The sequence below is a fragment of the Psittacula echo genome (assembly GCF_963264785.1).
Source record: "Psittacula echo genome assembly, chromosome: 7".
NCBI lineage: Eukaryota > Metazoa > Chordata > Aves > Psittaciformes > Psittacidae > Psittacula > Psittacula echo.
In genome coordinates, this window is record NC_137740.1 from 32,675,738 (window position 1) to 32,701,675 (window position 25,938).

Consider the following 25,938-nt stretch of genomic DNA (forward strand, 5'->3'; position numbering starts at 1 on the left):
AACTACTTACTCTGAAAGGAGTAAGGAAGAAGATGAGTGTGTTAAGGAAGTTAAGAAACACAAGCAGGCATACAAATCTCACCTGGGTATACATCTGGGGTGTCGCAGAACCAGGTCTTCAGCATATTGCAGGATGCGCTCAGTACTTTGCAAGATTGAGCTGTTACTCATAAAAATAGATTTTACATATAAAAATACAGCAGATGTCCTTCAAAAATCATATCTTAAGTGTTATTCCCCCTCACTGTTTTATACATTCAGAAACAGACATTTGAGATATACCATGAACAGTGCAAAAGACTGTTTTTTATTTATAAAAACACGCATTGTGGTACCTTCAAGCGCCAACTGAAAGAAAAGCTGAGCAAGGTTTCATCCTCAGAGAAATTCTGATCCAAGCTGAACTTTTGTTTAGCAAGTTGTAAACAATTGTCTTAGAATGCAGAGAATTCTCTCATTTCTTTCCAGCTAAGGTAGTCTCAAACACATCAAGTCCTGCTTTGAAGTAAACCTGAGCTGAATTGATGCTGTTCAGCACCTCTGACAAAGCTGCTTGAATGGTCTCATTTGACTGATGCAGTTTGCAGTGCTCCAGTGCCTCTAGCAGTACTGAAAACTGGCTTGTCCTTTCATCTAGTCTGTAAAGAATATTTCTAAAAGAGAACAATGGAGAAAGGGTAAACTTTTTACTCAAAACAATTCATCAGAAACCATCAAGAAAACCTGCAAGTATCAGCCACACTTTATAGATGATACGTATTAAGCACAGTAAAGCTGACCCATAGCAAACTGAAAGACAATTGCATACTTATTACAGCCTTGTAAACTGGATCTGTTCATTGATCTAGGTGTATATACATTGAAATATTCACTAAATCTGTAAAAAGAAATCTCACCATCTCACACTTCTCTTTGAGCATTCTAGATTTTATTCAAAATCATGAGCCCAGACCTACTATACCCCTCATGAAGTATTTAATGTTTCAGTTGGATTCCACTTATTCCGCTATAAAATAGGTTTGGTTATTCCTGTGGACCCCAGCCACAGATTTCTTCCCCTCCTCCTGCCTCACTCCCCCTCACTCTGCTCTTGTTATTTATTTCACACTTCAGAGGTGAAATACTAGCTGTATTCAAGTCAATGGTAAAACTCTCACTGCTTTCAGCAGAGACTTTTTTCCATCAATAATCCTTGGTGGCATTACAACAAGTGCAACCCATCTTTAATGTTGAATACTTGAGGAAGGAAATAAATGGAATGTACAGTTAAAGCCCTAAGAAACGAAGTCTATGTCTTCCTATAATATCTGCAAGACTGTAATGGCTTGCAAAAAATCACATGCAAAGGTAACATCTGAGCCCTTGGAAACATTAACTGTATGAGGTGTTGCAGGCTCAAAATTCAAAGCTAGTCAGGGATTTCAATAAGATTCTTTGAAGCAGGCTCTAAAACCAGATGTAAACATTATCCTAATTAGAAGAGCATGTAACTATCATAAATCTCCACCCAGGAACTCATTTGATTGTAAACAGAAGTGAGAAATTTGAAACAGGAAAGCTACATATGATTTGGTGCAGGACCTCATCCTTAAATACAGGGCAGAGGAGAAGTTATTTCACAGAATGAAACCAGCAAGGCACCAGAACAACTCAGATACTCTGTTAGTAATCTAATTGCATGACAGAACAGGCCCAATGGCAACTCCAAATTAGTAATAAAACTGCCAAGTACCTACAAGACAGATCACTACAAAAGTGAATCTTATTATTATATGAATCATCTAATTGCCAGTCTACAAGGGGGAACAGTAACAATGCAGTCCAGCAAGTGACACCACAGAGCATCTACAATCTTCTGTCATTTTTTCCAGTTTGAAAAAATGCTTCAAATGAGGGGAAATGATTTTCAAAGATGAAATAACTCTTACAACATTTTTTCTGTTCTTATGTTTTTATCTGCCTATACTGCGTATACATCCAAAACCAGTGATGTGCAATAGGAATGGTAAGCTTTGCAGCCTGACAGCATTATATATAGCCATTTCAAGTGGTCTGCAATACAATACATAAGAGTTTTAAACAGAGTAGGAAAACAGAATCCAACACTGTAATAGGATAGCTTACATAGTTTAAATAGAGAATCATCACTGACCTTATCATTTGGACTGAAACAGGTTAGGAGCACTTGCAGAAAGAGCTCAGTGGGGACAGAAACCTCCATCAAGAGGAGAGTAGTAAACAGATGTGGCAGTAACTTCTTCAACTCACACTGCAGCAGTTAGAGGACAACTGCCTGCTTCCTCAGCTCTGAGCTTCTACTATTCCTTGAGACTATAACACAGTTTACGCTCAAAGGTGACTCAAGTTATATCATGGACTGTCCCTAAAGCATCTCTGTGATACATTAAATGAAAACTGTGTGTGTTGAGAACCAGATAAATTCCTGGTTGGTTGTTTTTAAGGCCAGGCTGTGCTATGGGAAATACTGTAGTTTTCAAAGCAGAGGATTGATTTTGCTCCCTCTGAAATCAATTTAGGGACTCCTGCTGAGATCAGTGCAAGCAGAACCAGATTTTTGAAGAACTCTCCTCTAGAGTTCCCATAGTTCACAGGGAGACAGAAACCTGTTCACAACCCCTCAAAGTCCTTGAACAGCAGGGGCAATGCTAGAGATAATCACTTTCCCACTCTCAGGAGGCATGTGACAGTCCTATCTGTTTGCTGGTAGCTGAGAGAGTTTGACTAGGCTAGAATTCTGCTAGAATTCTGAAGCATCAAGATGGAAATGCTCCAAATGCCTACAAGACTGGCATCTTGATCTGTAATGGGATCCCTCTATTCCTGTATTCAGGGTAATGCCAACTAAGAAAAATGTCATAAGACAATAACCATCAGCAGAGCAAAGCTAACTTAGGCTGCTAGAAAACAGACTGTAAAGAGAGGATGACATGAAGACTGGAGTAGTTTTCCCCACGAAGACTGGGGATTACCGAGAAAACGTTTTTGGTGAATGGGAACAGATCTTCTCCTATTCCAACCTCCAAATGTGCTCCTAACAAGGACACAGGCTAAAAAGATGGTTTACCTTGACATACAAGGATGTTAATACAGTTTAACCCTACTGCTGTGATGTTGGAATCACAGGTGAATCCAAAACCACAGGCAGGTGATCCACAGTAAAGGACAAGTATTCCTAGCCTAGTACACCTGACTATGGTACAAATTAGTGTCTAATGAGAAAAGCTTCACTGTTTGATAAATGAAAGACAAGCATTCTGCTATCATAATTTAAAAAAAGATTGTAACTTCTGCAATCGTAATAAAAGTTTGGCATAGTATGACAGAACCTACTTTTTATTTGTATGGTGCAAATAATAAGAAACATTATATGGCACCTGTTTTTCCAGATTTTCTGTTAGGAATTCTCACCAGGACCTTAAATTTTCCAATTACTTCTCTTTGCTTGGGAAGCCATGCCGCCCCTTTGTTGTATAAAATGATTTCTCTCTTTATGCATGTTCATAAGAGTCAATTTATACAACTTCTTATCTCTGTCCAAGCTTCATCAAATGAAATGGTTAATCTAGTTTATGACTTTCAAACCTTTACAAGCCAGAGAAGTGTTTTCATTAAAGATTACACATAGACCGAAAAATAAAACCCAGCTATTCCACTGGCACAAGATATCACTACGTGACCACAATATGCATAATGATACCAAGGAACTTTAATTTATACTGTGAAATTCAATTACTTAAACATTCCTTAATACAAATTGGTTTTGTAGCCTACACCTCTAGAACAACAATTACAGCCTCTGGCCTGACTGCTTTAGTATCTATCTTCATTTTTAATTATTTTGATCTTAAAAATACATTTTGTACAGTTAGCCTGACCCACACAAACTGAAAAAAGATGCCTAAACCAAAAAGTGCAATACATTGATGACACTAATAAAATTACAACCCCCATCATTCATCTTAATGGGCTTGTTTCAATGGCACATCACAGTGACCTGAAAAGTGTAAAACTGAAGTAAGAACCTAATTAATAACTTCAGGCACTACCACTGAAAGACGTATAATGGCTCCAAACAAAAAAATCAGCCATACCAAACTAAAGCAAAGAAACTATAAAAATGAATTATAAAAGAATCTCTTCTGTAATTTTTAAGAGCCCTTTGAACACACAGGAAAAAAAACATTATTTATCAAAATAAGGCCAGAGAGTTAAATGATGTTTTACGTTACCACAAATAAAGATGTAACCTCACCCCCACCATACCACAATGAATTTGACAAATTCTTGAATGACAGATCACCCTAAAAATATATTCACTTCAACACAACTTCAAACTATTTTGTTGCTTATATTACAACAACTCAGCAGTTCAAGATAAAACTAGATTATTGCATTATTCTTGCCATGAAAAAGGGTATTTTAGCTTACAAGAAAAATTATGTACAACACAAGCTGAATTATTCAGGTACTTACAAACAGCCTCCTATTTAAGAGATTTTGAAAAGTAACTATTAAATCATTAGGACATGACGGCAAGTATAGAATCCCACATGAAATGAGTGCAGCTTTTTTCTGTGGAATCACATTAGAATTGCTTACAGATAAATGCTATGGGCAGCCTCTGTCTTTTCCAGTTATAACTCCATGTGCTGTGACCAGAGGTCCTTCCGCATCCTCACAAATTCAGTTTTATAACTTCTTCCAAGAATAAATGCACATCAGAACAGGGATTCTCTGCATTTCCATTTCTCTTGGTAACGTTAATTTTTGAATGCACTTCTCTTACATCTAGTAAGTTGTGGGTTGTTTTAATTCATGTTTGCGAAACATAAAGTATTATTAATTTGGTAAATAAACAAATCAATGCATCCTAGTAATGACACTTCATGTTGGGACTTCCAGTTCCACAGGGTGTTTATTTATTGTAGGACATAAAAATATTACAAATTCTTCTTTCCTGGAAACTGCATGAGCTGATTTATATTAGTTCATTTACACTAGTTTGTACCTCAGAAAATTTTATGGTGAAGGTACTGAAAGCCACCCTTCTTCCTCTGGGTCCCCTATCCTTCTGATCTCCAACAGAGCTTCTGATTTCCTCTTGTTAAACTTTTTTGACACCTACATACCTATTTTATTTCACAGCACTACTGTGTCAGTTTTATAATTATAAAATTATTGCTGGTGGTCATGTAAGACCAACTTTTACCAGGACAAAATTCATGCACTGGTGCATTGCTATTACATGTTATTGTAACTCATCCAGGGCAAGAACGTTTGTCTACGATGCTCATTTCTTGCTGGATAGAACACTGGAAGTCACTGGCTCTCACGCTGTGTGACTGAACACGCAGGGAAGGTGGGGATACAGAAGCCAACCCTTTAGGGCAACTCAGCAGTAAAAGTCACTCCATTCCTTCACTATGCTAAACATCCTATACTTTTTGAAGCACCATCAACTGCCTTCACTTAGTGCTCTCATTTATAATTCTGCAAATTGTTCTACTGGTACAGATTACAGAAAATGAAATATTTAAACCATGTACACTCAAAGGTGAGTGTCTGCCAAAAAGATACGTATTTGCATGGTATCAGCAGTTGATAGGCTACAGATAATCCAGGTATCAAACCCAAAGAAAGTCTAATCAACTGAAAGGCATTTCAAAGGCGTTGTTATGTGACAGTGGTAAACCAGATAAATTCTGTTCCTACTAGATGGAAATTTATCTTGCATAAGAGACAGGAGTCAGGACACCTCTAATTGAGTCAATTATAGCAAAGGGAGTTATGGTAAGGCTGCATCTAACAATATAATACGGCTTGATAAATAAAAAAAAAATAAAAATCCTGATTTTGGCAACTTTGTAAAGTGTCTTGATGCTTGGTTTGGCCTGACTGCCTGCCAAATAAACAAAGGTAAAAAAGAGAAGCCAAACTGGAATGATAGCTGTTTACAAGACACATTATCTTTTATTTCCTCACAGTTATATTTGATTATAGTACTTTTTTTAAAGATAATGAATCCATTGTTGTAAAGCACACTAATCTTTTCATGAATACTGTATCCCAACATAAGAATGACATGGATCTATTGGAGCGAGTCCAGAGGAGGGCCATGAAGATACTCAGACTGCTGGAGCACCTCTCCTATAAAGACAGGCTGAGAGAGTTGGGCTTGTTCAGCCTGGAGAAGAGAAGGCTCTGGGAAGACCTTACAGCAGCCTTCCAGTGCCTAAAGGGGCTGACAAGAAAGCTTGATAGGGACTTCTTACCAGAGCAGGTAGTGACAGGAAAAAGGGGAATGGCATTAAACTGAAAAGAGGGTAGGTTTAGATTAGATACTAGGAAGAAGTTCTTTACAGTGAGGGTGGCAAGGCACTAGAACAGGTTGCCCAGAGAAGCTGTGGCTGCCCCATCCCTGGAAGTGAGCAAGGCCAGGTTGGACAGGTCTTTGAGCAACCTGGTGTAGTGGGACGAGATGACTTTAAGGTCCTTTCCAACCCAAACCATTCTATGATTCTCTGATTTTATGCATTATCACTAAAGCCTAACCCTAACTCCAGCATAAGTTTCAACTTGATGCACCTCAGATCTTTGTCAAGGGCTCAAGTGCACTAAGACATCTTACTGTCCCTGACCAGCCTTGCCTGCCACTCCCAAGCCTCCCCTGCTTGCACCACTTGGGCACAGCTGGGGAGGCCCCTGCCCTGTGGCCACAGTATCACAATTGGCTCCTCATCATGTAGGAAGCAGCTAGTCCTCATCACCACCTGACAAATTCCATCGAAAAAGGTGACCCTATGAGACTTGACTTATAAACCCCCATCCTAACCTTATCTGCAGACCTTCCCACCTTTAGACCTATCCTGTTGATCCATTACAGATTCATCTACTAGATTCCAATTTGCATGTATGAGCATTCATAATCCTCAAGGGAAAGTGAAAGATCTATTAAAGAATGATTTATGCTATGCTTGCTTTTCAAACAAAAGAAACATTGCTTACGCTGAATAATTTGGAGGAAACTATTTTTCTTTTAAGGATGCCTCAGTCTGAAATACTCAAATTCAAAGCAGATGTGCTACTATTTTGAAGGACTTGAGGGAAGTGAATTAAAAAATTATTTCCAAATGACTCACAGCTGATGTTCTGAAGGTTTCATGGGGATTTTTATTTAGAAATTATGTAAAACATTTAATTCCTAAGGAGGAATACCATTTCTAAACCAAGCAGCAAGCAGTGTCAGGAGTGTGATGCAGCAAACTGGCTTGACCTTGATCTCCAGCTCTCATTCCAACTAGGTTTATCATAAGTAACTCCATACCATGAGACATGATGCCATTAGCATCATAGCCAAAATCAGAAAGGTCATTATCGTAGAGGTTAACTATGGATAAAAAATTAATTACGTCATAATATGTTATTTAGAGAAATGCCTCAAGTTATAGTTTTATTACCTTAAATGGAATGCATACACACAAAATTAACACTTAATCCCTGTTAAGGTAATTTTCCTGTTCATGACTTCAAGACCAAATTTCTAAGCCTTACTTCCTGGGTAATATATTAGTGGGGGAAGTATTACACACTAACTATTTTTCCAATGAATTTCATTTATTTTTGTACTATATTCTAGAAAAGTTCCTGCTAATATTTCAAATGTACATGAGTGGTTCTTATCTGTCATAACCAAACATGTGGAACCATATACATGGATCTAAAAAATTATATCAACCCTACTGTTTCTAAGAAAAATTAAATAACGTATAAAATATTAAGTTTCTGTCATATTTAATAAATTCAAAATCCAGTACTTTAGGCATGATAGCTCTGTTCTAAGCTCACTGAATAGCTGACTGTAAAAGCGCTTTTACAGCTAGCAGAACAACTGCTGAGAATGGGCTAAAATATGTAATAAATCCACACACTCAAAGAAATGTCACTGTGCAAGAAAATCCAGGTTCTTTGCAAGGTGAAGGCCATGCACATTTGTGGAAAGCATAAGAAATTGTATTTCCTGGATGAAGCTTTGTCTTCTGGATCACCAATCCTGTATTAAATTTCAATATACATAATAATACTTCCTGTATCAAAAACGTAATGAGGCTGATGCATACTACAAACAGAACTCTTAAGTGTACATTAATTTAATTAAAAGGATGGAAGAAAATTCATGAGAATTGCATACAGGAAAAATAAATGTATGTACACCCAGGTCTACCATTCATACCAAGGAAGTGAGAAAGCTGGTTTCCAGCCATGGCATAATCCCTAATTACAGTGGTTTTCTGCTTTTGCAGGTGTAATGAAAAGATTTTCATGTTCCTGTTTAAATAAGCTTTAAAGTCTACCATAATTACATCTCTGCAGATGGCTAATTCAGTAATATTTACGCAGCAAATGCTCTTTAAAAAGTAAAAATTTAGAAGACAACAAATACAGTCATTACTTCGTGGTCATTACATGTATTGGTGCTTCCAAAGGAAAAAACATTTGAATAGCCACTCAGCTACATCAGGTGTTTTGAGTAAGAGTTACACTCACTTAATTGCATCTTAGTATTAAGAGAGGTCATAACTCAGCATGATTATCAGTCATGAGAAAAATAATAACCATAGCAGGAATTCATAAGATCATTAGCAAACTAGCAATTGCTACTGATTTATGCTAGGATAAATGTGCTGCTCCACACATGGATGAATGTTAGAGTCAATATCCCAGTGGATGAAATTCTATCTAACTGGCCTACAGCCAGAACAACCACAGTGCGGTTCAATCACCCCTGGAGGGGCTGGTAGGACTGGATCAGAACCCTTCCCAAAGTTGCCCATTGCATAGAAAATGCTCATACTGCTAGAATATTGTTCTTACTGGTCCATCATGAATTAAACAGTTCCCACACTTCCCTAACTAAGCCTGTTCTGGGGAGCTGCACTGGTAGCAGAAGGTATTTTGGGGAAAACTTCTTGAGCTAGTCAGAGTTACGGCTTAATTTCAATACTACATTACAGTGATCCACTGAAGGAGCAGACTAAGGACTGTATCTACTTCCCAGTCCCTCAAATTCCATTGAGTATCTGCAGCATCTGTGTGAATAGGAAGTGATCTTAATTATGTCTGGCTTCTACTAGGTGCTCAGGAGAGAACTTTTTGTCCTCCCACCGATGTTATATCCCAACGTAGCACCTAGGTATAATGCTTAAAAGAAATACAGTGAATAGAATACTTTAGTCCCCCTTATATCAAAGTTGTTACTCCAGATTCCGCTAGTGACCTGAATGTATGATTTTGAATCAAATTTTAATTTTAAACTGAAATTAGTGTGCCAGACATGCCATGACATTTTTTTAAAGACAGTGATATCTGTATTAATGCTATTAGAATCTAGTATTTGGGCTTTGATTGGAAATATTTCTTGGTTTGTACCAACCTAGTTAAGTTCACATCACTGCTTGTCATGTCATTAACTAACTGCTTGCCTGTGGTTTTAGAGTTAGAAAAAAATAACCTGGCAGTTAGGAATTGTCATTATATTCTCATAAGGTTTGGGTTTTTTTTTAATCAGGAGCGATCTGCAGAGATGACTTTATTCAGTTTTGTGATAAAATCCACTTCAGACTATGTTGTAAAGACTCTGGATACTGACTAGGGATTGTCACCACTTCTATAAAGCCTGATCACCAGACACACAACATCTATTTAGAGAAGCATATAACCAATAACACAATCCTCTCATTCAACGTCTGCTACCAATGACTGGGAGAAAAATCACCTTCCAAGTAAGCAGTAACTAAGATGTACCAAGCACTGCACAGCATCTCAAATCTTCTGACAGTGCATAGCTTCCACTGTTCACCTTTCTCATGAAACTTCTTTTTGCTTTCCCAAATTCTTGGGAAGAACATAAAACAATCCTTGGAATATTTCCTGTGGGTTTTTGTCATTAGCAATTCATGAAGTGAGCAATGAAGCAAGTGTTACTGAAACTGTGTCACTTCTGTCCTGAATATTTGAGCACATCATCTCTAATTTACATGTGCATCATCTCTAATTTACATATGCATTAACTACAGTCAGACCACACAAACACTGTGAAGTTTGAAGGAAGAAGGTAGAAGAAAAAGGGAAGACATTTTACATGTAAAAAATACATTTGGACAAATGTGTATGAGAGAGAAGCAGGCTGAACAAGAACTGCAGAGGTACGACACAGCAGTGAAGAATTAGAAAGTGAAGCAAGTAATACCACTAATCATAACTCCTCTTCCAAGATGTGGAACAACTATAGAAGAAAAAGAGACATAAATTTTGAAAGATACAAGATATTGGGTCAAAAGTCAGATGGAAAATCACTACTGTGCAGTAAGATGAAAATTCATTTATTCTGTCTGATTGGCAAAATCTGAAGTACACTATTATAAAACCAGCACACAATTCTACCCTTCTCCCCCAACATTATTCTAGTATTGTATTTAGAAATTGCACATGGCTGATAATACAAAATGGAACATTATCTACAACTGCCAGTGCAACATGAATTGTTGCAGTATTTCCCACACTAAGGATCACCAGCACCATGTCAAATCACTCCCTGCTCAACATAATACAATGCAGGACAAAAAAAATTCCATGTGCTTGGATCAGGGCAGTCAAAAATGCCTCAATGACAACAAAGTATACAGGAGTATTTTCTACTTGAAGCCATAAATGAAGGGTTCAAAACGAAAAACCCCAAAACTGCAAAGAGTTTACACAATGAGTCGGAATTAGCGTCTTCTGTAGAAACTGTGCTAAGCTGCTTTTTTTCAGTTGACATTGCACTACAAGTTTACCCTTGTTAATGTAAGATTAGCAGGATATTTGCATCTTTAATGCTGTCCTTTGTAAACCCAGTGAGCAGCTTGTTTACACATGGAGATTTAATAATAACTTTAATTTTCCTACTAAACATATCTCTAGCAACTAGAGTCTAAGGGCATGTGAATTTTGACACCTGAGAATCTGCTGCAGTTTATCAGCAAAACGGAAATAAGTAGACTCAGTACATATATCAGGAACATGTGTAACAAATCTCAGTCTCAAAGGAAAGCATTTGCTCTAGTGAACAACAAACACTTGAGAGGCAGGAATAGCAGCAATGTAAATCACCTTTTTATGTGATGCTAAAAACATCTTTTGATTGTCCTTTGATTTCATTATGACAAATTCAGCGTGCAAAATCTATTGTTGCTTATTACAGGTATTTTATTCAGAGCATTATAACATACTGATTTGCTGTCATTTATCTAAAAAGAAGCGAAAGAAAAGTTTAACTTGCACAAAGGAGCAATAAAAACTCTTGGAGGTCCTTCTGGAAAACACAGATTGTTTTCTAAATCCTTATTTTTCACCTACTTATTACTCAATCCATGCAATTACATGTATTAGACATATCACAACGGCCCTTGCGACAATTCCGTGAATAGTGGTGACAGGTGCATACAGCCTTAATGGACAAGTTAAACTTGGCAAGTGAAGATGAAATTCTTAAATGGAAGATTTTACACAAGTTGACTTGGTTTCTTGTATAAAATTGTTAAAAGAGCTGTCAGTCACAACACAACTGATCCTTAAGCAATGGTCCATTAGGAATAAAACCACCTAGCTGGAGCAGAAATGACAGCCTGAGCCCTTGTGTGTCCTTTGTTTTGTTTTTTTTGGGTTTTTTTTTTACTTTATTTTTGAAGACTGAAGACACAAACTCTGGTTTTAGTGACGCTTAGATTTGGAAATCTTCGTGGGAGCATCACACTGCATTCTTATTATTGGATGCATCTAGTGTCAACAGCATCCATCAAATATGAAGATTAGATATAGACCAGAAGAAATCGAACACTTCCACTAAAAGAGGACATCTTACTGCATGAAGTGTCCTGTGTCTGATACTCCATGAAGGCTTCTTGATAATCTCATTCTTTTGCAATATTATTATTCACTGTTCCAATGCCAACACAGTACTACGTCTTTCAAAAAACCAGATACAAGCTCTCTGTGTGAATACCTAAAAGGAGTGAACACAAAGACTTGACAGATACTTTAGGCTGACAGGTTTTCAGAAGCTGTAGTGATCAGCACATACAAGAAATATAATAAAATATTCAAGGAACAGTAGGAATGGTCTTATTCATTCTAGGCAAACGTAAGGTTTGAGCTCAATATTTATAAACACCATGAAGACACATGCTGTCTTTTTTCCCATGATGTTGCTGGTATCAGTGTTTTGATAGGTCTTTTTGATTAAGGAAAAGTATGCAAAAGCATGACAGTAGACTTTTAGAGACTAAGAAATTTAGGGATTAGCTGATGCACAAAAGACAAAGATGTTCAAGAAAGAGTCAAAGAGAAAGATCCATAGCTCAGCATGGATGCAGTTGCCAGATTAGCTAACTTACAAACATTAATTTACAGACATTAAATCTGTTCTCTCTGAGAAGCCATGCGGAGATCTGGTTAATCAGTATCAGAGCAGGGGTCAGTGAGAACTTCCTCAACCTTATCAGACAGGCTGCTTTCACTGAAGGGAAACTGCCCCGGGTTTTTGTTTTAACCTATGTTTATCTAAGGCTGAAGCACCTTTTTTTTTTTTTTAGACTACAGAGATAAAGCATCTTCTCCTTTCCCTAGCAGGCAACTACATGTGCTTCACTGAATGCTGACGAGGGTAAGAATTTGGGTGTTTCTTACTATATATCAGCATTTATAGAATCACCTTATGTTTCTGCTGAGGCTGACAACCTCACTGAGAGGACAATATGCTTGAGATCATCTCTATTTTTTCCTGTCTATAAACAGTGCCTAAAGTAACAGAACCTCTGTTCTTACCTTAGCTTCATATATGCCACTGCAGTGTAATCTATGGTTATTAGTACTAGCAGCAAAATATGATCACCAGAAAATATACAGAAATGTTCAGCTCAAGTATATATTGTAAGAGTGGAAAGTAAGAAATAGACAGAGGAAAGAAACAAACATATATAAATTTCTACTGATTATCCCATTAAAATAATGAAAAAATAAAAATCAGAAAATTATCAATATTATGACTATGTTATGAGAAGAAAAGGCAGATAAATGAAAAAACACCAATAGCTATCCTGGTTCGTTCATAAACACCTATCTTGGAAATAGAAAGCCTACCTGGGGTTACCACTGGGAATTTCTTCAAGTACAATAAAACTCAGAGATTTTGTCTTAACCCCAAATCAAGCTGCAGGGTATCCTTTGCAAAGCAGGATAACATTTTTCAACCTATTGTTTTCCATTCTGCCTAAATTTCTGGATAAGACTAAAATACCCTTATAAAAGCTGTACTTGTGTATTTCCAGCTCAGCTGAAAACAGAGAATCACCGGGAAAGTATGCTATTGTCAAATTTTCAGTTCAATGTCATGAAATTCAGGTAAGAAGGATAATCATCTAAACTACAGTGTTTTCTTACACTGTACTAACAACCTGCTAATACAAATCATCATTATTTAGGCTATCATAATATAATTATACAAAAATTAAATTAATTTGAATTCTGTTAGTAACTTTTAATATTTTTATTGCTCATTATAGATGAATAATGCATCAACTGTAGCCAAATATTGCGCCCTATGATACTGACTGGAATGAGGCATCTATTTTTTTAAGTACACACATAGAGTAACAGACTACAGCTGGAGCAGTGTGTGTACAGATCATACAAAAAAAGAAAAAAAAATGGAAAGCTATATTGGTTTCCCTGTAGTGGACAAGCACAAGTAAGTTGAAACCCACTGCCTGCAATAAAGGAAAAAAAAATCCACCTTCTTTTTTAATTCAAATTCTAGAAGAGAAAACATAGTACAGATCCAGAGAGCTGTGAATTAGGACAAACACAAGCCTAAAAATGATGCCTAAACTTCAGCAAATTTGTCAAGTACTTTGATTGAGGCTGAGCATATGAGTCCAAATGGGTATACCGGAAGCAATCATTTTTTCATGAAGAATACGTGCTTTACTGTGCACACAAATTCTTCCTTCTGAAGGCTCTAAATTACAGTATTTATGGAATCTTAATGATCTAAACACAGTTGGAGCCTGAAGGTCAAGGCTGCAGACTGCATCCTAAATTTCTGTTTACAGATGAAGCGTAGTATTTATTGCTGCACTGCTTGCGCTGCTATAGTTAAAGGGCTGCCAGCATTTCCATTATAAACCACTATTTCAGGGGTTTATAACTTGCCTATCAATCTTCTGACTGGGATGAAACACAGCATACAAGGTCCTGGCTGTGAGACCTATTTTCTCAATTGTTTTTGTTTATCAAATTACAAAAAGAAAAGCCTAATGTTATACAAGGAAAAAAAATTATATCAGTTTTTTTAAAGTAATTCTAGTGTTGCTGTGATACAATTACAGCTTCAGAACATAAAATATTCATATGTCTGCATCAATTAATAGAAGGACTTTCCATTCCTAAAAAGTGAAAAATAAATAAAGACATATCATTAGATGTTGGGGTTTGTTTTTGGGAAGAAACTGTACTGCTGGTTTTTAATGGCAGGAAAGTAAACCAGAAATCTATCACTGTCCTCGATTCTGTCTGCATTAAAGATAAACCTACACTACAGTTACACACCTTGGCACAGTCTAAAGAACGCATTCTTTTAAAATAAGTGTCTAAATGATGATGATACACAAAGTGTACTCTGCTGTTACGTATTCCAGTCGACATTAGGCAAAATAATTCAGAGTAAAGTCAAATCAAATGTTTTTCCACAAACTACAATAACCTTATAATCTACTGCTAAACCTTGTATCAAATTTAATGAAATCGAGAGGGGAAAAATTACAAAACTTTCACTTCTACACTACCTACTTTGACAGGGTGAATACTGTGCCCTGCACTGAAGTACTGCTGAGAGCAGGAAGGTGAAAAATTTAATCCACATATCTGCTGCATATCTAGCAATTACAACTTGTGAATAATAAACATAATACCGCAAGCAGTGCAAGAATTTAAATATTAGAAGACCTCAAAAAAACTTCTTACTGGAATCCTAAGTTTTGGCATAATTTATTTTTTTAAATAAAGAAACGGGATGCATTCTACAATGTGTGGTTTTGATGCACACAGACACACTACATTAAACTATTCAGTTTTATGGCCCCTTTGCAACACTGTACCAGTTCAGACACGAAAGACAGCAGTGCTAAATCTCGAATATTAGACTTTATTTAATTATATTTTGGTTTATTTCTTTATATTATAAATCCAGTCACAGCCGGGATGCCAATTAGTCCCTCCCCAAATATCACTGTTAAATCTAATTTATTATAGCTGTAGGGATTTTTTTTTTTTGTCTGTTTTTTTTTGTTAAAAGATGGCTGAATTTGTTTCATGCCATTCCTAATGATTGGAATCTCTTCCTCTTGACGCTGTAGCTTTCTGCTTTTCTTCCACAGTCTTTCTCTATCATCTATCTATTTTGTGCCCACTTGAAACAATCATTTGCACAAGACATTCGACATTTTTTCCCATCAATTTCAACAAAGTACTAGTTTATTACATTAGTTTGTTCTGGTAGCACGTACATTTGTATTTCTAAATAACATAGATGCTTCATTCAGTTCTGTGTCCTGGCCCCTGTCTGTCTCCTATGTATTTAAGTCTGTTCACTTCTAAGCTCTCTTTTTTTGAGTATGCAAACCAGTTTCCTCTGAAGTAAAACCTGGGTATGGCTTTAGGAACACTTCTACTTGAAGAAGCCTCCTAATGGACGCTATGGATAAACCACCTTCAGCCACAGTCCTTCAAAATACTCCCAGTAGGCTTCGTGACATCAAAAAGCCCACATATGCCCTCCCTAAATAGCCCATTTAAAACATATCCTTGGGGTCAAGCTATGAAACACTACATCAATGGGCTGCAGTGCAATGCTTTGGACTGTTTGTACTGAAGCACGTGCTTTATTACTTCTCCTGAACAGCCAGAGGGCCAGTCATTACTCAGAGCAGACTTGGCCAATTCTTGCTTTTCTAACTTTTTTTAGGCTATTCTAATTATATATATATATATTTTTTTTTTTTTTTTTTAGAGGTATCTATGGTAAGAGATGCAGACCGGTAGCCTTCTTTCTTAGAAAGTGAAAGATGGAATGATTATGACTTCTTAAAGTCAGCCTGGGTAGTGCAGCTGACTACATATTGGAGAATAATTCTAACCAGGATGGTGTGAATGGTGATTGACAAATTCACTCCACTGTGCTGCCCTGGACTGGTTGAAATGCACCCAAGAACACTGCTATATAATTAAATATGTTAAATAATGCTACACAGTATCTTGTATAATTCTGAATCTTCAATGAACTGTAGAAAGTTTTAAATAAAATAGAGATGGAGCTTGTCAAGCAGTATTAGACTTCAAATATTTTCTTCTTCTGAAAGCTTACTGTACTAACACAAGTATCTGTCATGCTGCTTGAGCTGCCATCACACCATACATCTTGTTAGCAGTGATGTCATGACAGAAATGCTACAGCGCTGCATTCTAATGACTTCTTGTATTGTAATGAACTATTGTTTTTACAGAAAGGATGAGATAGGAAAAAAAAGCTTTAGTCTTGGATCCTCAGATTTTTACTTTTTTTTTAGAAGCATGAAAGTTTTGAAAACCAAGCAATGTGAGATTACTGTTTTTGCTCAAATGAAGAACGCATTGAGCACCATACCTGTAGAATCCTGGAGGAGCTTGATGAATCAGGAAACTTTTCTCCAGACTTTGTAGCACATCATTGAGCATCCTCACTCTGATAGGAGCTCGCTCCTTTGGGTCATTAGCTGGGCGCATCTCATCAGATTGGAACAGTTCTGCGGTGTCCCTCAGACGTGATGCCACTGCAAGTAACTGAGGAATGTCTACTTCATCACCTAGAAACAGTAAGAGCAAGACAGTTTCCAGTGATTCAGAGAACATCACTTATTACTCTCGCTTACAAGTCAAAATTAATAGTCCAATTAAAACCCGAGTCTCTTTTCCTTTGTGAGCATTATGTAATGAATTGAGGAAAGTCATAGATCATTGTGCATAATGATCTATATTTCAAATATGATCTGATCTATTTTTCAAAGATGATCAATTTGGGCTGTGATGTTTTAAGATCTAATAAGCTATGAGGAATTACTTATAATTTTTATTCTGAATATTATATAAACAGCCTTAAATGTTAGCTATTCCTTTTCAATAGGGAAGGTGAGATGAAGGGAAAATACATACTCTATATTTGGAAATGAAGCCAACCAGACCACCCTTTTAAACATAAAAATCCTGTAAATGCTCCCTCACTTCTTCTCCATAGCAAGTATTTTTCCCCTAAACCAACAGATTTTACTTTACAGTTCCAAGTAAAAAGCACTCTACATCACACTGTAAGCCAAAACCTGTTTCTAAAACTAATAATCAAGCCGCTTTTTAATACTTAAGTACAAAACCTGCAAGTGTCTATGGCTAGTGTTACCACCGAGAACTAAGGGCGCAGCTTTGAGGCCATCAGTAGTTTTTACTGCAACACAGTGAACTTCACTACCAAGGGCAACTGTAATTCACACTTTCCTCAAGTCGAGAAGCTGTGAGTGGAAGTGCAAATGATTCTTAAATAAAATAATGCTTTAACTAATAATGTCTTAAAACAGCTTGTGATACTTCTACAGAGAAAATAAACTTGCAAGTGTTACTTCACTTGAGAAAACACCATCACTTTATTGTATTTTGCATTCTTCGTCTTTTTGTCTCCAATATGAATCATGATGAATCATCTAAAATTGCTGTTTAGTTGTTAAATAAATAACATTGCAAGTACAAGAAAGTGACTCAAAAGTATGTATATTCTTGAACAGAGAATTACACTGTTGAATTTCATTACACTTGCTAAATATGTAACTGGATTTTATCCAGAAAATGGCTACTCCAAATTGGTATTTATTTTTACAGATATTGAATACAAAAGCTTTTCCCTGTGTAACTGATTGCTCTAATGAAAATTAATGCTCAAGAGTAACATTCTTAAATTGTGTTTGTGCCCTCTGGTATTAATGCACTTGCCTATGAGTACCTACAGGAGAATGAGCACAGACAAATCAGCAGCTGAAGGTATGACACTGGCTCACCATGCATGTGAACATGTGTTTTGATGTAAGAGAGAAGGAAAAGTTCTTCAGGTTTTGATTAGCTTGCAAATTCAGGATCAGCTACGGTGTGTTGCTGTATTCACTAGGAAGACTTTTCATGCTTTGCGAAACTGGATGATCAGGCCTGGCAGCAGAAAATCTGAATGGGAAAGCTTTGTAGAAAGTGCCCTAAAGGAGGCAGAAACACAAATCCACAGACATTTATAGTGCAAAGAATATGTTGCCATCAGCTTCAATTTTGCTAGCATGACAGCTACTGTCCAAGCAAACTAATCTGGTGTTTTTACAAGTCTCTTTTCAAAGAGGTTATCATTAAAAAGGCATGTTACAACATATTATTTTGCATGTCAATAAAGAGTGAGCCTGGAGAAGAGAAGGCTCCAGGAAGACTTCACTATCATATTTCAATATTCAAAAAGGGCTTTTAAGAAAGATGTGTACAAACTTTTTAGCAGGGCCTGTTGCAACAGGAAAAGGGGTAATGGTTTTAAACTAAAAGACAGGAGAATTAGACTAAATATAAGGCAAAAGTTTTTTACAACAAGGGTGGTAAAACACTGGAGCAGGTTGCCCAAAGAGGTGGAAGATACCCCATCCCTGGAAGTGTTCAAGGCCAGGTTGGACGGGGCTCTGAGCAACTTGTTCTGATTGAAGATGTCCCTGCTCATTGCAAGAAGGCTGGACCAGATGACCTTCAACAGTCCCTTCCAACCCAAACTATTCTATAATTCTATGAAGTTACCGATGCCTTTGTACCCAGCTGCTAAAACATATATGGCCTACTGAAACAGAATAGACGTTCATCCTTTTCTTTCAGCAGCAAATACTTTGTCTATGGAAAATGCATTTTTCCATGTTTGTTTGTTTGTTTGTTTTTTAAAGGGTGATGAAAGGTTTGCCAGTACTAACATATCCTTGAAAGGATACTCAAGACAAGATGTCAGTGTCACATGGCAAAGAACATATTTCTGATAAAACATGCAGATAACTAACTACTGCATTTTTCACCTCTGTAGCAGTCAAGAATTAAGGGTGGGAACAGTAATAAGGGAACCTTTTTGAACAATACAGACATGGGAAAGTAACTCTGAAAAGCAGCCTAAAAGATCAGGGAAATGCGGTCAAGCAGGTAAAATGATGCCAAATGGAAGACTAGCAGACAGCTGTAGGCAATGGCTATGCAGCCATCAAGTAAATGACAGCAAAATGTTTCTCTATTGATTTTTCTAAGGATGGAGAGTTTAGACTGATATTTTGAAATATATGGGTTGTGCCAGGGCTGTGGAAAGTCATGCTGACTTTCCTGGAAATGGCTTCTCATAAACCAGATTATTTTTACACTTCTGCTAGCACTGCTTACTATTATCACTCCAAGCACTACAGCTGCTGTAACATCTGTAAAACATCCATTCTGGGGAGAAGAAAGGGCCTAACTGATAGGAAGCAACACACAACTGACATCGTATCAGCCAAAGAGCTTTAAATTACAGCCCTTGCTCTCCGTATACAGGGAAAACCAGAAAATCTCACCCACACTTAATTTGTCTTCGTAGGTGTCTGTCATGGTTTAAACCCAGCCAGTAACCCAGCACCATGCAGCCACTCACTCACCCCTCCCTTTCCCCCTGGGTGGGATAGGGAGGAGAATTGAAAGAATGTAAACCCCACGGGTTGAGATAAGAATAGTTTAATAACTGACGTACAATGTAATACTACTACTAATAATAATAACAAAAAGGGAAATAACAAAGGGAGAAAACAAAACTAAAAGGGGAAACGAAAAAAACACAACAATAAACACAAGTGATGTACAATACAATTGCTTATCACCTGCTGACTGATACCCAGCCTGACCTGAGCAGTGACCAGTCCCTTCAGGGTAACTCCCCCTCAGTTGATATACCCAGCATGATGTGCTGTGGTATGAAACACCCCTTCGCTTAGTTTGGTTCAGGTGTCCTGTCTCTGCTCTCTCCTGCCTCCTTGCACCCCTCCTCACTAGCAGAGCATGAGAGACTGAAAAGTCCTTGACTGTGGCAAGCACTCCTGAGCAACAACTAAAACATCAGTGTGTTATCAGTGTTGTTCCCAGACTAAAGCCAAAATACAGCACTGCACCAGCTACTAGGAAGAAAATGAACTCTATCCCATAGCACATATGAGAGATGCTTACAGTTCATCTCATTTGCTTACCAGCCTCAGAAAACTTAGATGACAGTTAAGAGTATCTTAGCACATTTGTCTGGTGCTACTCAGCCACAGTCTAAGGCTGGGGCAATAGGTATCAATTTCTGAAAGGTCTGCATGAGTCTAGGTGGGCTCAGGGACTTGTAATTATGAATGATATCAGCTTCTACAGCCAACAGCACCTAACACACAGACACAGCTAGTATCAAACCTGGTTACCTTTATTTCTGTTAATTGTGAGATTGAACTTGTTATTGCTGACTCAGGCAAGTGCAAAGGTACAGAAAGGCTTTTAATCCTTATGAGACACTTTGACACCTCCATAATCAATCCCTGAAGCTTGCTGTAAAATATACTAAATTTTGAAGAGGCTCTAATCCAGTGCAAGACAGGCTACAAGGAGCAAGTCCAGACTGCACAGACCTATACGCATTTAGTGTGTAGTATATGTTTTGAATAGAAATGCTTACATATAATCAAAATACTTGTATACAAATGCTTATACATTTGCACTTGCATATGCATACAAAATACTTCTACTGAAGTGCTTAAAAGTACCATCTGTATCCTTGGCACATCAGATTTGACATCTTGTCTACACCCTATCTCAAAAGATAAATCGGGTTTTCATAGCATGCAAGGCCTAGTGAGATATTCTTGTATTTAATTCAAATTGCAGTGGGTCTTGATTTTAAATGTATGAAAGGCTCAAACACTGTCAATTGCCATGTGTAGTTAATGAGAATATTTCAAACTGTCACCTATTTATGAATTTCTCTAAAATATCACATCTGTCATCAGAGACATAACAGCCTGAATAGCCCTGGGGATCTGGATTTCAGTCTTGGAAACCATCTCATATTATTTAGGACCATGAGGTTTACTGTTAAACATCAGACCATGAGCAGATGCACAAAAACAAAAGTCTCTCCAGTCAGAACCCTTCTTTTCAAGTAAACCCAAAGGCAGTAGCTTCTTTCCAAGAGTTCTGGTGTGTGCAAGAGAGAACACATGTTGCTTAATAGCCATATTACATCTGTAACAGGAAAAGGCCTCAAGACAGATGTAAACACGCTGTGGATGACATTGCCCTATAACCTGCCATCCAGCCTATCCTGAGTGTAATAAATGGTTTATAAAGTGCTGAGTAACATCCCATTGAATTTAATGGAGCTAACAATACAGACACCCACCACATCACGGAATTAAACCCTTGGGAAGCATAAATAAATGCAGTATTAACACATATTAAGACTCACGCATCCTTCGGTGAGGACATCCAGGAGACGGCAAAACTGTGACTCAAGTATTTACACAAATGATTTCACTTCAGGAATGTAAGAAAATCCAACGGGCAATAAAATGTGTGTTTAAGTGATTGACTGAACCAGATCCAAGAGGCATAAAACTAAACCCAATGAAAAAAATCTGGCATGTTGTGTGGATTTCTTTTCACCTTTTTTTACATTTGCAGTTTCCACCAAGTTAGAGAAGGAAATAGTTTACTAAGACAATGCAATTTTGAACTGGAAATCTCAGACAACATAAAATCTTTTGAAGAATGGAGAAGTTCATGAGCCATGTTAAAAAATATAAATTCTCATTTAAGTAAACAGAAAAAAGACACTGTCTTACTGGTTTCCAAAATGACAATAAACTGTTATTTGACACAAGTCAGAGATAGATGAGACATGAAAGTCACGAGAAAAGTAATTAAATAAAACTCCAAAGTGAACAGCTGGGACAAAATTTATCCTGCTGGCCCTACAGGCTAGAAAATAATTTTTCTTCCCTTGAAGTGGTTGAGGTAAATGATTTAACTGAAGTTAGAGGAAAAAAGTCAGTTTAAATCATTTCCTGTTACTCAAAAGAGCAAAAAGGAAAAACAATAGCAGGCATCTCATGTTCAGTTGAAGAAATACCAGCTGAGCCACACTTTTTAGTTGATCATCATTCCCTGCTGTGTTTAGGCTGAAATAAACCAATGTTTACATGGCACGAAAGAGCTAAAATTACTTGTGTTTTTGTATGCTCACTGATTCCAGATCAATGCTAGCCTACGGACTCCTAGATCTTGACAATGATGGATGGCAAAGATTAAAAAAAAGGCATCATACTTTTATGAATGTGTATTACAGAAAAGTGATGCTTTATACCCTAGGGAGAGTATGAAAGGCAGGGGAAGCCTCTCAAAATTGCAAAATAACTGTGAGATTGAGATAAGATTTCACACTCTGCTAAACTAAAGTTTTTGTGTGATTTTATAGCACTTACATCTTTATTTCACAGATCAACTTCCATAGATTTATATATTGAAAAATTATTTTTGATAGGCATTAGCACACTGCAGGTAATGTGTATCAGAGACTTAATTGGAGATGAGCAAAATAACAACATGTTTTTACATATCTTATGTTTTTCTACTATGTAACAAGAACATACTTTGGAGTAGTCTTTCAAATTTTCTGGGGGTACTTGTCAGCGATGTACCTTTTACATTCACTGAATTCTGATGAGAACACTGGATTCTGAAATATCTCAGTTTGTACACATTAAAGGAATAACATTAGAGTTTGGCAGCTCAATTATCATAATATTTAATCTCCAAGGACTAAACTTCTTATGTGCTCTCCACATTCGTCCTACTTTCAACTAGTCACTTAGAAATGGAAGAAGAGCTAGATACCACTTGAATACATTAAGACACTAGGAAGCTAATGAAAAAAGGGACAGAATGGGAGGAGGAGGACAGATGACACTGAAGGAGAAAGCTCTGGATGAGTGACACTGGACAGTGTTAGAACCTAGACCTCCTTTCCCTCCTTAATGCTCAGGACTGGAATTAAGACATATTATTTTCACAATTTATTACAAGAAGGTTTATTGTTCTTTTGTAGTCTTGATAGTAGCAGAGAACATATAACTAACATGTAACGGGCTTAGCTCCTTATAACATATCAACATTTTTGTATCAACTGTAGAGAAAAAAACCCCAACAACCCAAAAAATGCCCCCAAAGAAAACAAACCACAAAAAAAGAGGCCCCAGAAGCAAAGGGATGCTTGTTCTTTTATGAAGTCCTAAAAGGCTGCAAGACAATGGAATGAGCCAGAAATGAGAAGGCAACACAGGAATATTAATAATACCTCCACAATCTTGATGAAGCAGTCTTATATCAAGATATTCATCCTACACCTAGCAAACAGTGCCAAATCCCGAGCCTATGAGAATTACATCTGCATCATTTCCAAATTACCTGTCATTTCTGTTTACTTTCTGATTAGGAACTTTCATGCCCATCTCACTAAACCCAACCCCCTGTCCCAAAATTATGAAGATCAATTTCAAATACAGAGTTTCCATGGTTTCAGTGCTTAATCAACTCAAACAATAAGTATTGGTAAATTAATATGCTTCATCATGCCTGAGAAAGGAGAAAAGTTAGCATGCCTTGCCAACAAGGTGAGTTAATGGAATGACCAGACAAGGAAGATGACTGTGAAAATTAACGAGCCAAATGGCAACGGGATTAGAAACCCTCTCTTGCTTGTACTGAACAAAGCCTTGAAGGGAATTAAAATCAAGTTGTGACAGAGGTTGTTATCTTTGACTGTAATTACGAGATTTTAATACTAATTATTGCTTAACTGACAGAAGAAATATAACCTTTTTTTTTTCTTTATTTAGTAACAAAACTTGTGTTTTATTTAGCATAACATAATGACACTAGCAAAAACACTGGCTACCATTCAAGTGGAAATTGAAAATCCATATCAGGGAGTAAATGATCCTTTTTTTTTTTTTTTTTCTCAGTATGAATGGAGAACAATATTCCTCTACCAAGAATTACCTTTAAGACTGTTCTGAACTTCTAACGCGATGTCGAGGGCATTAAACGGCAAAACTGGCTCATTGGCAATTTGCAAAGTCACTTGTCCTGTTAGCTGAAAAATACAAAAAAACGCAACAAACAGTCACATAATTTCTAGCAGATTTAATAGCCATCACTTCTTCTGGAGTAGCACATACTTTCATCACGTTGGATTTTCAAGGAAAATTCATAAAACCCCATAAACGCGTCTTTGTGAAAAAGAATATGATGTAGATCATTGCCTTTCTATTACAACATTAAAAGATGTTAAGAGATTACAGTTTACGACCCCACACAAGAATTCTCTGCAGTACTTTTTCTGTGGACCTAGGTTACTGAAGGAGTCTCTGAAGGGCCTTTGTTTTGCTTTGTTGTCAAATAAAACATTTCAACATTTCAAAAACAGGAGTAAGGTTTATTATTTTACTTAGTTTTAGCGATGGGATTTTGAAAGTTCACCCAAGTAAAAATAAAAGAAAAGTAAAAAAATCATAGACATAAATGAGCTTCAGGTCAAGCCCATGGCTGAAGGTAAACTGACCTGAAAACCTAATGCCTTTGAAGAGGTATGTGACAACGTAATGCACACAGATGTACAACTTCCAAGATGGACAGAACACTACATTCTCTCAGTAACTTACAGAAAGAAATTCCCAAATGAGTGACAGGGAACTCTCAGTCTGCTCCAGACTAGACATTACCACCTGTCATGAAACTCAATGGCATGAATGCTTCTTTTTGACAGCTGCAGAGATGAGGCCAAGGACTGACTGGCCTGAGTGCTTTTTTTCACTTATAGAAGATCGGCTCTCCAGCTCAGGGCTTAGACATGCTACAGGGGCTGTGTATAGAAATATGTCTTTCTGCTTAACTATACCTAGCCTGTGATTAAACAGAGGATTTCAGTCTCTAGGCTGCCAAGTCCAGCACTGTTCATGGGAGCTATAAACACACACTGACATAAACATGCAAGAAGCTTTCATTCATCTTCTTCATATCTTGATATTGCAAAAGGGAAAAAATACCCGCATGGCTGTGCTCTAAAATGGAATGATGGCTGCAGGTGATGGTGATCGTGTTGATAAAAAATGTGGACTGAAAAAAAACATATTGTACAATACTTCCCAAGGTGTTGGGAGGGGATTAGAATAATACCTATTCTTCAAAAGCCATATGGTAGTTGCTGTGCTGAAAGTAGCATTTTAATTCCACAATACAAAGTAGTAGGAAAAGACAGCAATCCTAAGCAATATTAAAAACAACACTACAGCAATTGAAAATGAAAACCATCTCCCAGGGAAGTGGATGAAAACAGGGTAATATCTGAAATACAAGCTTCCTGGAGAAAGAGTAATAGAACCCCAACAACATTTCCCAGAAAGCATTAAAGGAATGACCTGACCATAGACTGATTTGGGTACAGAGAATGAGGGAACATGCTGTATATCAGGCTGCAACCTACATCTGAGCAGAGACGTACTGTGAAGCTATTGAGATTTACCTCTAGAAAATACAATACTGCACAAGGCATGAAAAAAAACCCCAAACCCTTACCATACATACAGTGAGAAAAAAAATAGAGAGGAATAATGATATGTCAGGCTGTTATCAGGAAAACTAAAGAACCAAGAGTGTACTTGAAGGAAGACAGAAAAACACTGTTTATAC

General features: G+C 37.1%; 1 protein-coding gene across 1 annotated transcript in view; it reads right to left on the bottom strand.

Annotated features, from left to right (window-relative positions):
* Window positions 1–454: 454 nt before the first annotated feature.
* The window catches only part of NAALADL2 (N-acetylated alpha-linked acidic dipeptidase like 2), a gene marked incomplete at its 3' end in the record, with an annotated part of 390,135 nt that continues 364,651 nt past the window's right edge, over window positions 455–25,938 (bottom strand). The window contains exons 12-14 of the mRNA XM_080624368.1: window positions 24,250–24,343; window positions 16,757–16,955; window positions 455–653 (exon numbers count right to left, since the gene is read on the bottom strand). Coding sequence (XP_080480494.1) covers window positions 455–653; window positions 16,757–16,955; window positions 24,250–24,343 — 492 coding nt within the window. The remainder of the gene's footprint in view (window positions 654–16,756; window positions 16,956–24,249; window positions 24,344–25,938) is intronic.